The sequence below is a fragment of the Drosophila santomea genome, chromosome 3R, assembly GCF_016746245.2.
Source record: "Drosophila santomea strain STO CAGO 1482 chromosome 3R, Prin_Dsan_1.1, whole genome shotgun sequence".
Lineage (NCBI taxonomy): Eukaryota > Metazoa > Arthropoda > Insecta > Diptera > Drosophilidae > Drosophila > Drosophila santomea.
The window spans coordinates 13,509,112-13,522,616 of NC_053019.2; the positions used below are offsets into that span (position 1 = coordinate 13,509,112).

Genomic DNA, 13,505 nt, shown 5'->3' on the forward strand with positions numbered 1-13,505 from the left:
AGCCCGGCGAGCCAAATTTATGTTTATGACGATCCTATGTGAATAAATTATAGCTTGTGCACCATTTTCTTTTTTTGCGTTTTGCTGTTGTCATCAATTCGTATATAAATATAACGTATACGTATGTGCAGGCTACTGCATATTTGGGCGAACACTCATTTCCTGCGAGCCCGAAAGTATGCAACAAAAATCGTATGTGGCCCTGTCATTAACAGAGACCGGTTCGTAAAGGGGCGTGCCCTAAGCACTCTAAATGTAACATCCTTTCGTAGTTCATGAGAGAATACACTTCCTTTACCCCATCATTATTTTCAGTTCCTTTTCCCCGCTTGTTGCTATTCCTGCTGAGAAGGACAAACCGGCAATTGGATTTTCCCGGTCTTACCACACTCATAAGGACACTGAAAAAATATTTGTGACATTTGTGCAATTTATTTAAAAATACATTATTTATGCACATATCTAAAAAATGTTTCCAAATTTGGAAATGTATTTATGTTTTTAGTGATAAATTAATTAACAAAATTAAATACAAAAGGTTTTTAAAAGTATAACTGGAAAATTAATATGTATGTATATAAAATGTGTAAGAATTTGTATGTATTACATATATATAAAATTACTCAGCAAAGATTTTCTTTCTCTATTCCATTATATTTTCAGGGGTATTCAAGTAGATACTCGTAAGCTTCCGTTTCGACAGGCGTCGCTTATTCCTTCCTTTTTTGCATTTGCTAAATTTTAAAGCACGTCCTTCGATTGGCTCCGATATCCTGGCGTTCCGCGCCGCGATAACTTTCAATAAGCGACATTCAGCGCTTGGGTGAACAAAAAGCATTTGCGTAATTAATTAAGTCATCTGCTGTGTTTGTTTAGGGGCCATATCTGGAAGATTGTGTGCCAGTGCCACCGCTATATGCAATTCCCCGTTTACGCCTGGCTTGGTCCTTCGACAATTTGCGACGTGAATGCTAAATGAGCGTATACGAATTTGTGGCCTCGCCACAGGCAGTAAACACTTACCAAAAGTGTTTAAAAAAGTTGCAGAAAAATTACAGGCATTTAAATGGAATCCCCATTAATCAAGGGCAGGACATTAACTCGTCATCTTGTAAACCATAAAATATTAAATTTCCTTCCCCACGTTTCCATCAAAGTCTGTCATAAAGTGTTCGGGGATAGGAAAATTTCAAGTAATTAACAAACTGGAAAGCCATTATGCTAGTCGGTAAAACCTAATACAATTCAGGGACAACACAGATATAAGTAAAGCTTCCTCGGGCTGGACCCCAAAAAACTCTTTGCAAAGCGAAGCACATTTCTGGCTAGGACCCAGCGTAGTTAATCAACTTTTTTTTTTGGCTGTATGGTTTGGAAAAATTCAATTGCCCGCTTTTATTGTCGGCGACGTCATTTGGCGTTTATTTCGGCCTACGAGTTTAGGCAAAGTTTTCTGACGCTGACTTGGGTTACCAAAGCCTTGAGTCGTTTTTACTGGCTTCTTATTGATCGTGACCAGACATAAATTCATCAATACTTCGCCATTTAGGCTGACGTCAACAGATGCTACCAGATAAAGGGCGGACAAGGGCAATTTGATTGAACAGCGCATTGACCGCTAAAGAAGGATGACTACCTACTACTCACAACGTGATTGGGTCCTTTTTCAAACTGCAAATATCTTCAAATTTAATTTCATTTTGATTCCTACATCTTGCCTATGGCAAAATAACGATATTAAGCAGTTACCCAAAGTGTCTTGGTTAGAAAAATAACAGAAAGGCCATAGAGTAACACATATTTGCAAATATATTACTATAATAATGGTTCAAAAGAGTTCCTATTACAAGTTTAGCCATTTGGATTACAATTTCAAAATGTTAAAAAAAACCCAAAACACTGTAAATTTCGGCGCAACTAGAAACCTTTGACTGGCTATTTTCAAAATATACAAAAAATGGCTTTATTAAAATTCAAACAATTATTTGCGCTTACGCATCCTTTAGACCTTGACCCCAATTTCGCCGGGTGCAAAGATCTTGACGTTGCGATCGTTGACCTTGTAGAGCACTTCCTTGCGCGTCTCCTCGCAGGCATAGTTCCCTTCGTCCAAAACGCGTTCGATTAGGAGCTTGCCATCAACCTCACGGAAGACACCGCTCTTTAATCGCAACACCTGGATGCGCACCTGTCCGAGCTTGGCCACATTGTTATCCGTGAGCTGGTAAATGTCGCTGTTGCTAAGCTTCGTGATCACCGTCAGGTTTTCACGCTCCTTAGCGAGGGCAGCCAGATCCTGGCAGAACTGCTGAACCTGCAGCTTGCTCGCTCCCAAATTGAACAATATGGACAGATTGTCGATCAGAACCGTGTAGGAATTGCGACTGGCGTAGTTGCTCTCCACCTGGGCCCGAATATCCTCCACCAGCTGCTCGGTTAAAGTCTGACCCTCGGTATTTCTTAGCCATTTGGAGGCCAAGCCCTCGCCGGCCATGTCGCTCAGAACATCGATAACACCCAGGGTTTTGCCCTGGAAAATGTTCGTATTATAGCCTAGCCTCATGCCAGCATTGAAGTAATGCTGGTAGTGATGCTGCAAGCAGACGAGTAGAGTTCCAGCGTTGGAGATGCGTAACCTCTGACCCAAAATGCAGCTGATGAGAAAGCTGCCATCCACATTGGACTCCTCGCTGATGTGAACAAATCCTGGCAATTTCTGCTCATTGAGCCCACAGGCTAGCAGGACTGAGGTGGCCATTGTTTCGATCTAAAATAGCATAAAAAGAACAGCCATGAATCAATTTGCAAATGTCATTTGTGGAGTTCAATTAATTAAGTGCGCAGTTATTTCTTTGTTTTTCCTACGGGTCAAGTCACGTGGCGACCAAGCCAATGAGGTTCAAAACACTTGAACGGGGCCAACAACTTCAAATTTATTGGCCAAAATCGGGGAGGGAAAATGAAAAAGGAGGAAATTTCCATCTTGTCACTTCATCATTGCTGTCAGCGGCACACGTGGCCACCATTCAAGAAATTGTACTTAATACACAAAGAGAGAGTAAATACACCAAATTTGGTACACCATTGGTATTTTCGATATAACTTGCCTAATGGTCAGGAAGCTAAAAGAATAACATTTTTTTTTCCTAATTACCAATACTAGCAAACTCAATCACGTTTTGATCAACTGTCTTATTAGCTTTTAGTATTTAGATAGTACAAAATATGAGCAAATATCAGTGAAATTATATGATAAATAATATTTAAATATTTTTAAAGTAATGTATACAAAGAATTTTATTTTAGATCAAATAGTGACCTAAAATGTCCTAATAAATTTGTATTGTTAAATACAAATTTAAAAAATATGATAAAAGAAAACTTTATTTTCCTATCCAGAGATCGAACCCGCATTTATGGCAATAAAATTAAAAAAGTGGCAATAATACCCCTGAGCTAAAATACCGTTGTGAGAAGCGCCGGCAAATGCCCAGGTAGGCTCCAAAAGCTTATAAAACTCCCCTTAGAGGGGTGAAAAGCTAGCTGCCAAAGCTTTGTGGGGCTATTCTTATAGAACACTACCAGAGTATTCATAGTATTTAATCAAAATTTAACACCAAGTATAGAGTTGCTAAAATAGCTGGGAGATACAAATTAGTGATAATGGTGGGACATGCAACGAAAACGTGCGAGAAAATATTTAAATAAGAATTAGGCGTTATGGTAATACAAGTTGGAGAAAATATTTGCCCATTCATTCTCGCTATGGACTCTTATCACGGCCAAGATTACCGGCATCAGATTTTCTGCTTTGAAGCGTTAACTGCTCAAAGTGCAGACAAACAAAAACATTCTAATTAAACCTTGACTTAAAGGCGCATTACACACGCAATCTAAAGGCAATCGATTTAATTAGGCACAAAATAAAAATGTTTCGTTAATTTGAGGTCTAATGATTAATGTGTGTCGATAGACACACGCCCGGATTTTCTTGAAATTACATAAATGTTCCGTGAATGGAAAATTGGAGTCGTTTGCACATGGCATTTTCATGATTACTACCCCATGACCGGTATGGAAAGTACGCCATTGATGGGATACCAGATATTACCAGGGCTTTCAATTACACTGTAATCCCCGTGTGTTATGATTTCTTATGCCAAGCGATACCATCTTCGTAGCACTCACTCACAAAGCTTGAAGAGTCATTGCGTTGTCAATAAAAAGCTCTCACCAGTTGTTTAATGTTGACGCGCGACCCAGACTCAATGGGTGTACCGCTCGCGTACCGCTTTCTCTCGCTCTCGCTCTCTCTCGCAGTGTCGCCCCGCTGACCGCCAGTCACTGACTAACCCGGTCGATCCCGCTCCGGCATCGAGAATCAAGTCCCCGTATCCCGGTGACAGTCCCAGTGCCAAAACACTTCCGAATCTCCCGCCTTGACCGCGCTAAAGAGCAGACCTTTTCGAATTCGGAGCGCATTGACACACTTAAAAAAATATATGTATATATCAACTTCTATGAAATTATTAAAAATAATTATTTTACTCATTGCTCGTTACCTTAGTTCGATTTTCAGATTGACCGTATACTATATAAAAGATCTTTGAAAAATACTCATGAGATAATAACCTTTTTTATCTAAGCTTTATGGAGTATGTAAAATTATGTCAAATAAACCCAGGAATCTTTCAATGAGTTTGTTTGTGTAATACAATTTTGTTTTAAAGATCTTTCAAATTGCAAATTAAATATATGTAAAATGGAGTAAAACATTTAAGTTCTTTAAAATTTTTTCAAAAAGGGTCGTACAAAATTGTTATAGCAATTCGGATGTTGCTAGCGCTGCAATATTTTTTTTGAGTGTGCGGTCGGACTGTGACCAGCAGTTGTGTGGGATCTGGCGCGCTGACGACTGCGGCGACGATCAGTCCGCTTTCGGTGCTCAAGCGTTGCGTTTCGTTTGCCTCCAGCAGCAGCAGCAAAACCCTGACCAATCCCATTTCCCGAAACCCAGACCAGTTTGTGTGGACAACGATGACGTGCTGAGTTCGAACTCTCTCCCTCTCTCTATCTGGCTCTCCCTCTAAAAAGCGCTCTTTTGGTGTGCCAAAAATTATAAAGCTATTTATTTAATAGTTTTCTTCGTGGAAAGCAGACCAACAACACCCGGAAAATCGGAGGCGGCGTTTTCTTGTTCAAGGTAAATATGCCATCAGCTGTGGCCAGAATTCCCCTCCTTTTTTTTTTGCTTCATTAGCACTTTAGCAATTGCACTTGCAGTGCAGTTTTATTATTCAATTTGCAAGGCAAACATGCGGCTTCGAAATGGGCAAACACCCATAGAGATAGTGTTTCAGTCGGATTAGTGAATTATCACGCGATGTTTCGTGCCACGAATGGTTATAGAACGATCGGAATAGTCTGTCCAAAAATCAGCTGTTTATGAGTAGTAAAATCCATTATCAACTAATTATTTTTGGGGGCTCGGTAAAGCGCAAAAATCAACTACAGAACTGATCAACTGATCATGTGATGTTCGTTATTAATTCGACTTTGACCACTGCCACTCATTTTTATATTCAGATAAAATTCAGCCAAAAAAACAAACAAAACAAAAAGTGAAAATAAAATAAAACGAGAAGGGAATGAATTTCGTTCTCCATATAATTTATGAAGCACTCGACGCACGTGGTTGTTCCCAAACAAAAATAGGAATTGAATAAATAAATATTGGCGGGCTGTTCACAGAAACACAGAATCTAACACATGCCAGCAATAATGTTGTGCACCGGTATTTCGATCGATAGTAAACATGTTATCTATCTATAAACACGCCCCGGTAACCGGGTCCACTTGATAAGGCAGGGCCAACAAACAAGCCTATAAAGACTGTTACCCCCGGGTCTCGGGCTTATAAATGGCAGCAAGACAATCGACCAAAAGAGCTATTGGCCGATATGGATACCAACTGTACACACGCCTAATTGTAACCGAATACCTCATGCCCTTGACTTTCATTGTAAGCCAAGCCAATAATACCGTTTGAAAATGGGAATTCCTATGATATGAAATTGGTATCTGATGTAAATCTCTGTCGATTGGTAACTGGAATATTCAATCGGTTAGTTAAATACAATTTCAAGAATTGAACATTCATAGATTGAACGGGTTTATGTTTAATCTGAAAAAGTAATGGCAAAAGTCTTGGACTCCTGCGATCTGTGATTAAAAAAAAACGATCGGATATTATTTTAACTATAATTTAACGAAATCCAAAGATATGTATATAATAGACAATTCATTATTTGGAAAGTAAAAGATGGCTTAAGTTGTTCAAAGATTTCAAAATAATTTTTAGAAAACTAAAGAGGTCAAAAATAATACCACTAGTTGATTTAGAAGTAAATTAACAGCCAAAAAAAAATAGAGCGCCAATCCCTTAATCATGTCAATATGCCAATTTGCAGAGTAAGAGTATAGAAAACAGATAGTCGAACTTGCTCTCAAATCGATTCATTTTGTTGGTCCGAATTCCGCATTACCTCACTCCAAACATGAGATCATGACCGATTTGCTGGCAATTGTTGCCAAAAGATATAAACCAAATGTAAACAGAGCTCGAGACGCTTATAAACAAATGAAATTGGCAAAATTGCAGATGGACGCTGCCCGGCAATGGCGACTTGTTGCGCAAGCTTGTGAGCCGCCAAAACTGAGTTCAATTACTCACCTGTGGATTTGGAGGACTTCCGGGCTTAGATTTCTCTTTACTAGCGGCAAGGGATTCACTTTTTCGGTTTAGTTTACGAAACAAATATACAAATTTGACATGAAAAACATGTTGTAGGTGCTAGTATGACCGTAATTACATACCGATCAGCTGTTTAAATGTCTGAAAAGAGTGCTGTTAAGCGCAGCAATACCGCTGTTGTGCGTTAACAGAATGTTATCCGCGTGCAACGGTATTAACACATATATCAATGTTCTTTTACGAAGGGAAAAAATATTTCTTATTATAATATTAATAATTTCATTAAGATGCACCAAAAGTAACGAGAAGAAACAAATTAATATAATTTAATCATTTTGGCTTATATAAATTAACTTACTTACTCATGCATTTGCTGCTTAAGTGAAGTCTTCACCTTCATTAAAAAAAAATTATCTTGGCTTTATATTTATTGAAATGTGTTTATTAAAATGTAACTATGCCATTTTTTCATGGCATTTTAGGCTAACACTTATAACGAGTGAGTTATTAACTAACATTATTGGGGTTACAAAATAAAATGAGCTTTAGAAAAGTCATTCAATTCTAAGAAGGTGCTACTTACATTTTCAAAGTGGTTACTGAACAGTAAAAGTCTCGAAACAAAATTATTTTGTACCAGAATTATTTCTTACCCTATTACCCCATGATTAACATTTTCGACTACGCCCAAGACAACAGTTACCAACATCTAGCCGCCGAAAGCTTTCCAGCAAAGCTTTTCCGCAACCGCCCAGATGTTTTATCTGTTAGTCCTTCAATTCCATCAGTTCCTTATAGCCACACCGGCATGACATAACACAGCCGACTCATGCCGCCCATCGAAAGAGATACGACTTAGCCGCCCTATTACATTTGCAATAGGTGCAGGAGATCCTTTTAATTCGGCATCCAAATAATATACATATCTCTTCTACCACCTTCTAGCTAAAGATACACAACTAAGGATACACGCAAAATGACGCAACCAAAGAGGAAATCCAGGTGGTTCTTTGGCGGCTTGGCGAGCGTGGGAGCCGCCATGGTGACCCATCCACTCGACCTCATCAAGGTCACGCTGCAGACGCAACAGGGTCACCTGTCGGTGGTCCAGTTGGTCCCGAAACTGGCCCGCGAACAGGGAGTACTCGTCTTCTACAACGGCCTTTCTGCCTCAATGTTGCGCCAGATGACCTACTCCACTGCGAGATTCGGGGCGTACGAGGCCGGAAAGGAGTACGTCAATACGGACACCTTCGGCGGCAAGGTGGCCCTTGCAGGTGTATCCGGTCTCATCGGAGGAATTGTGGGAACTCCGGCGGACATGGTCAACGTGCGCATGCAGAACGACGTGAAACTGCCGCCGCAACAACGACGCAAGTAAGTGGTATTTCTTTCAATTTGTTCTTAGATTTTACTAAGGCCTTATCAAAGCTAGTTAGCCTAAAGCTACAGTTATTTCGATTATTTGAGGCATATATTATAAATCACGCGGCACTTTGGGTACTTTAGATGCTTCTAGTTACTCCAACTTATCGAATTCTGGTATTTCAGCTACAACAATGCGTTCGACGGACTGATAAGGGTGTACCGCCAGGAAGGATTCAAACGACTCTTCTCTGGCGCCACCACAGCGACTGCACGTGGAATCCTAATGACGATTGGCCAGATTGCATTCTACGACCAGACGAAGATCTACCTGCTGGCCACGCCGTATTTCCAAGACAACCTGATCACGCACTTCACCGCCTCCCTGGTGGCCGGAACAATAGCCACCACTCTGACCCAGCCGTTGGATGTGCTCAAGACGCGTTCCATGAACGCGAAACCCGGAGAGTTCAAAGGCCTGTGGGACATCGTGAAGCACACGGCCAAACTGGGTCCTCTCGGTTTCTTCAAGGGCTATGTGCCGGCATTTGTGCGTCTGGGCCCACACACGATCATCACCTTCGTGTTCCTGGAGCAACTGCGTCTCAATTTTGGCACCTTGAGCTAGCCGCGACGTTGATCGATCCCTTAACTAGGCAATAGTTCTCCCATAGCTGGCTGGCAGATTCCCTCGAGCAACGCAAACATTCCAGCAGCAATTCGTTCTCCACAGTGTAGAACATAACTTAGCTTTAGCCCGTTCCAGTTGTTAACCAAGATGCTTTTATGCTAGCAAGATATTTGTTTTTAAGTGTTTCATGCCCGCTATCCCAAAATATATAATTTTTGATAAAATACACAAGTGCATTCGCTTACCGTGTATAATACAGCTTTAATAATGTCGATTTCATCGTAACATGATTGCCATTTGTATTGAAGAAAATTTATTAAGAGCAATTGTACAAAAGGTGGCAAATTAATATTAATATCTGTGCTCATTGGTGTGGGCATAAAAGGTTAAAGTTGGCTCGATCGTACTCCAACGTCATTGTCGTGCTGTTACCAATTATATATATTTTGTTAACAATGGCTTAGCATTTGTTTGTTGTTGCTTTATGTGTTAAGACTGCCATGCAATAAATAAAAAAAAAAAAAAGGTGACGATTTAATTGAAATGTGAGCCGGGATTCCACAAACGACTCAGAGAATTCTAAGAATTCTCTAATCATTCTCACATAATCAGCTGGAAGTCCATTTGCTAAACAAGTTTATGATGCTACTTTGTGAAGATTTAAGTTTTTTGAAAGCCGAATTTTGCTATCTATATCCCCAATTTATTTGTGTATGATAAATTTAATTTTTCTATCACCTACTGAATGCAAATTAAATAGGTAACCATAAATGTAGGAGGATTGTAATGAAGGTCTTATTATTAATAAACATTTCGAAATTTTATTAAAATCAGTAAAAGTAAAATGTAGGGTACTAGGTTTTTCATACGTGTACCGTCCTTAAAGTACAGTCAATATGCCGTGATTTTGGCAATTAACTGCAACTGCTCAATAAAACAAAGGGATCGCGTTTTGATATCAATAAACCATTTCGGTGAATAACCGAAACAAATTAGCTTCCGGTACAAGCTTTATTTTGGCCTGTTAGCGATCATCTATCTAAGTCCTTATAAACCTTTGACAGCGAATAATCATTCATCAGTCGCCAACGTATCGCAATGGGCTCCTCTTTATGTCCCGCCTCTTATCTGCCGGTGTTGGCCATTATCCTCCTTGCCAGCGATATTGGAGTCCAGGCTAAAAGAACGATCAGGATCCAGAAATTAGAAAAGGTGGTTCAGGATACCACATATCTGCACAGCCTTCTGCGAATCTCTGAGTCCGAGGAAAATGAGTTAAAAATAGATGGAATGCTCAATCTGGCTCATAGCCTCGACAATGATTGGACGGTATGAAGTTTATATTATATTCTGTAGGAATATATAATCAGAATTTCCCCATCAGGTTGTGTTTAAGGTTTTAAGATCCCCGGATGGGGACGCAGACTTCGAAAGGGTTTTAACATTCGAAATTCAGCTTTGTGACTTTATGAAGAGCTACTACAAGGATCTATTTTACGAACGGATCAAGGACTACTCGAATGCACCACATCCAAGCAAATGTCCTCTGCCCAAGGAGCGTTATTTACTACGGGACTATCCACTCAACGTCAAGCTGCTCAAGAAACTGATGAGTCCGGGCTTCTATCGCATAAAGTATACCCTTAAGAATGAAGAGATAAAAATATTATCGTATGTGCTGGAGATGGAGTTGGAGGAGGACTAATCAATCCCGAAATTTGCAAATTTGCAAGCTCAAATGTTTCATTTAATACGTGGAAAATAAAACTATTCGTATGTTTGCATCTGCTTCAAGACCTCGTCGTACACGTATTTCCTGGCCTCAGTGCCCCAAATGAAATCCAGATGGGCCCACTTCTCGAACGGCACCAAGTAATCCAGTGCCATGTTGGGCAGTTCGTCTCTCAGCTTGCGAACATCGCTCACATCGCACATCCAGTCATTGGCTCCGTAATACAATAGAACCGGAGCCTTGGCATTCTTTAGCTTGTAGTCCGGAGGGAAGTAGCTGCCGTACTCATAGGGATTGCGGAGGGCAGTGTAGTCGAATTTACGGAACTTTCCGGAGTTGTATTCCTGGCAGAAGTGCAGATTTTGGTTCACGGATGCGCCAGCCGGAGAGGTAGCCTTGATGTGCTCAAGTAGGTCCTGGACAAATGGAGAGCCACATTATAGATAAAATGCAAGTGATAGGACCAAGATCATTTCCAGATACTTACATAGTCCAGCTGGTCGGTATCGTAGCCACCAATCAGGAAGATCTCGTTGGCGCACATGTCGGCATAGGGAGAAGTGGCCTGGCACATCTCGATGCCCAAGTCCTGCTTGAACTTGTTGCTGGGCATGAACTCCATGGATCCGCAGACCTCCACGATGGCATTGGGCTGGCCCAGAATGGGGGCAAAGGCGCGGGTCAAAGGGCTCTTCATGTTGCCCATATAGGCGGCTGGTCCCAGAAGGTGGGCGGACTTGATCTTGTCATTGTACTCGGGTCTCTCCGACACCATCACCAGATAGACAGTGGTGCCTTGGGAGTGGCCCACATATTGCACCTGCTGCTGTCCAGTCCTTGCCAAAACGTAATCAATCATCTCCGGAACGTCGTACATGCCGATCTCGTTCCAGCTGAAGTTCCAGAAGATCTGCCAGTAAGTGGGCCAGTACTTGTGCGCCTTGGAGTAGGTGTTGCCTCGGGCATTGCCCATCCACACATCGTAGCCGGCATCGGCCAGCATATAGGCGAGGGATCGCTCAGGACCCATGAGCACCCAGTCGGAGGAGGAGCTCAGCATGCCGTGCATGAGGAAGGCCACTGGGCGGTTGGGAGAGTCACCCGTTTTGGGGGAGTACGGGATGCGGTGCATGGTCAGAATGTAGTTGTCACTGGTGACCACCTCGTGGCGTTCCATCGGGTAGCCATCGTCCTCAATGCGTTCACCCTACAAAACAATGAAATGAATTGTTAGATTAGATCCTTTTAAATGTAAAGTAAAAAGGTTCATCTCTTTCAAATTTGTTAAATTAAAATGTTGTTTTTGTATGTACGCCGGCTTGAATAAGTGTATAGCTTTTATACGTACGCAATCGGAAATAGGCCGAGACCCGGCCAAAACCAGGCCCAATCCGACCAATAAAATGGCCACTTTTAACGCTCCTCTTGTCATCGTAGTACTATGATCCGTGTGGTTTGGGATCCCAGCTTTTATAGCCACCATGAACACAATCTATCCATTGATAGTCACAAGCAATCAGATTTATTGGCAAGCGAGTACGAAGACCCCCAAGAAATCAGTTAAATATATATAAAAGATAGATACACCTGGCCTAATCAGCTTCTTGTTTAGATTGAAATCGCGGGTCTCAAATTTACAGTCTAAGTAAGCCCAAACCCCCCAGCAAAACGTCTGATTTCCTTATCATTTTCCAATTATTTTAGTACCTATTAGTTTTAAAACTCAAGAGCATATCACCGTTAATGATTAATTGTTCAATTCTCACGATTTGAACGATTTTATTTAAACAAAATTTAATTTTAAATGTAATGAAATTATTACAAAAAATTATCTTTAGCTGTAACACTACAAACAAAATGGTTTATAAGGCCAGACTAAAATTCTCGCGCGTTGACAATTTCAAGATTGGGAAAGAGTATTCTGAAGCTCGATCTTTTTATTATTGGTTGGAATACGTAATTCGTTAAAGATAATTGTTAAAAATAGAAAGTGCGATTGCAAATGAAAACAATAAAATGGCTGAAATCACGCCAGCAACATGTTGCTGGTGGCGTCGGCAACATGAAGCACTTCTTCAGCAGCAACATGTGCGCATATTAATCCTTATATTGCCCAGTTAGCACCTTAGCCCCACTTGGTGGTCGGGTCATCAAATCAGGGCTTGTGTGGTATCGATTTATAGAGGCCACACATGATTGGTCTGCCGAGTGGTCTATGATACACGTATCTCCCTAACCGGCTGCCCCTGACGACGTGACCATAACATTACCAAGCTTGGCCCACAGGCTTATAACCATATCGCACTTATGACAGTTCAAGCGATAATTCAGTCTCGAGTGGAGCTTATTTTCAAAGGATTTCCGAAATGAAACACCAACAAGTTACGGTGGACTATTGGACGATGTTCAAGACATCCGGAATGTGTCTTTTACTGGCCGTTTGCGGATTTGTACTTTTGAAGTAAGGACATTTACTAAACTATTAAACTAAACTATTATTCTCAATACTTAATATGTAATGTACAAATTTGTAATGAATGAGTGATACATATATGTACGGCAGTTTGTATGGGATCATATTACGTGGCACCTCACAGAAACTATCATTTTTTAGAATGGTGCAGACCATTTTCTGGCTACCCGGACATCTGAAGAAGAACCAGCAGCGCCTGGAGGAACTGGCCAAAATATACGCCAAGGATATAAGCGAGGAAGAGAGGGCCGAGATCGAGAAACTGTTCAACAGCAAGGAGCCGGTGTCTGAGGAACGCATCAACCAGTTGCTCGACAAGTCAGAGACTTCGGAGCCCAAAAAGGAGCAATAGTTGAATAAAATGATTTTTCACTTTTTTTTTATATATATATATATATTTATGTATATTGAGTGTATAATCGATAATTTGTTGATACAGGTTCTAGTTCTTATTTGCATATCGTATATGTAACTCGCAACACAATCAATCGTTTAACCAATCCATTAATAATGCATGTAACGCTCAATTATTCAGGGGGGACAACATATA

The 13,505-nt window shown here is 40.8% G+C and overlaps 5 protein-coding genes across 7 annotated transcripts; 3 read left to right on the forward strand and 2 right to left on the reverse strand.

The window, feature by feature from the left end:
* Positions 1-1,786: 1,786 nt before the first annotated feature.
* Positions 1,787-6,891, reverse strand: LOC120451558. Of its 2 annotated transcripts, none has more exons than XM_039635359.2 (2): positions 6,734-6,891; positions 1,787-2,767 (listed from the first exon to the last, which is right to left on the reverse strand). In XM_039635359.2, exon 2 carries the CDS (start codon positions 2,756-2,758, stop codon positions 2,003-2,005), a length of 756 nt encoding a protein of 251 aa, XP_039491293.1. In that variant the 5' UTR covers positions 2,759-2,767; positions 6,734-6,891; the 3' UTR covers positions 1,787-2,002. The 2 variants fall into 2 exon arrangements, with proteins under 2 accessions (XP_039491293.1, XP_039491295.1); XM_039635361.2 differs by lacking the exon at positions 6,734-6,891 and adding an exon at positions 4,235-4,381.
* Positions 4,923-8,978, forward strand: LOC120451557 (mitochondrial dicarboxylate carrier). 2 transcript variants are annotated; one of them, XM_039635357.2, is made up of 3 exons: positions 4,923-5,203; positions 7,700-8,131; positions 8,306-8,978. In XM_039635357.2, exons 2-3 carry the CDS (start codon positions 7,731-7,733, stop codon positions 8,745-8,747), a joined length of 843 nt encoding a protein of 280 aa, XP_039491291.1. In that variant the 5' UTR covers positions 4,923-5,203; positions 7,700-7,730; the 3' UTR covers positions 8,748-8,978. The 2 variants fall into 2 exon arrangements, with proteins under 2 accessions (XP_039491291.1, XP_039491292.1); XM_039635358.1 differs by lacking the exon at positions 4,923-5,203 and adding an exon at positions 7,555-7,636.
* An 831-nt stretch (positions 8,979-9,809) lies between these two features.
* LOC120451559 lies at positions 9,810-10,455 on the forward strand. The gene is made up of 2 exons (XM_039635362.2): positions 9,810-10,079; positions 10,135-10,455. The coding sequence occupies exons 1-2, from the start codon at positions 9,849-9,851 to the stop codon at positions 10,453-10,455; spliced, it is 552 nt and encodes a 183-aa protein (XP_039491296.1). The 5' UTR covers positions 9,810-9,848.
* A 62-nt stretch (positions 10,456-10,517) lies between these two features.
* LOC120451556 (lipase 3) lies at positions 10,518-11,927 on the reverse strand. Its single transcript, XM_039635356.2, has 3 exons — positions 11,831-11,927; positions 10,970-11,689; positions 10,518-10,898 (listed from the first exon to the last, which is right to left on the reverse strand). The coding sequence occupies exons 1-3, from the start codon at positions 11,912-11,914 to the stop codon at positions 10,518-10,520; spliced, it is 1,185 nt and encodes a 394-aa protein (XP_039491290.1). The 5' UTR covers positions 11,915-11,927.
* Positions 11,928-12,802: 875 nt separating this feature from the next.
* Positions 12,803-13,361, forward strand: LOC120454445. The gene is made up of 2 exons (XM_039639747.2): positions 12,803-12,943; positions 13,097-13,361. Exons 1-2 carry the CDS (start codon positions 12,849-12,851, stop codon positions 13,305-13,307), a joined length of 306 nt encoding a protein of 101 aa, XP_039495681.1. The 5' UTR covers positions 12,803-12,848; the 3' UTR covers positions 13,308-13,361.
* The last annotated feature ends 144 nt before the right edge of the window (positions 13,362-13,505 follow it).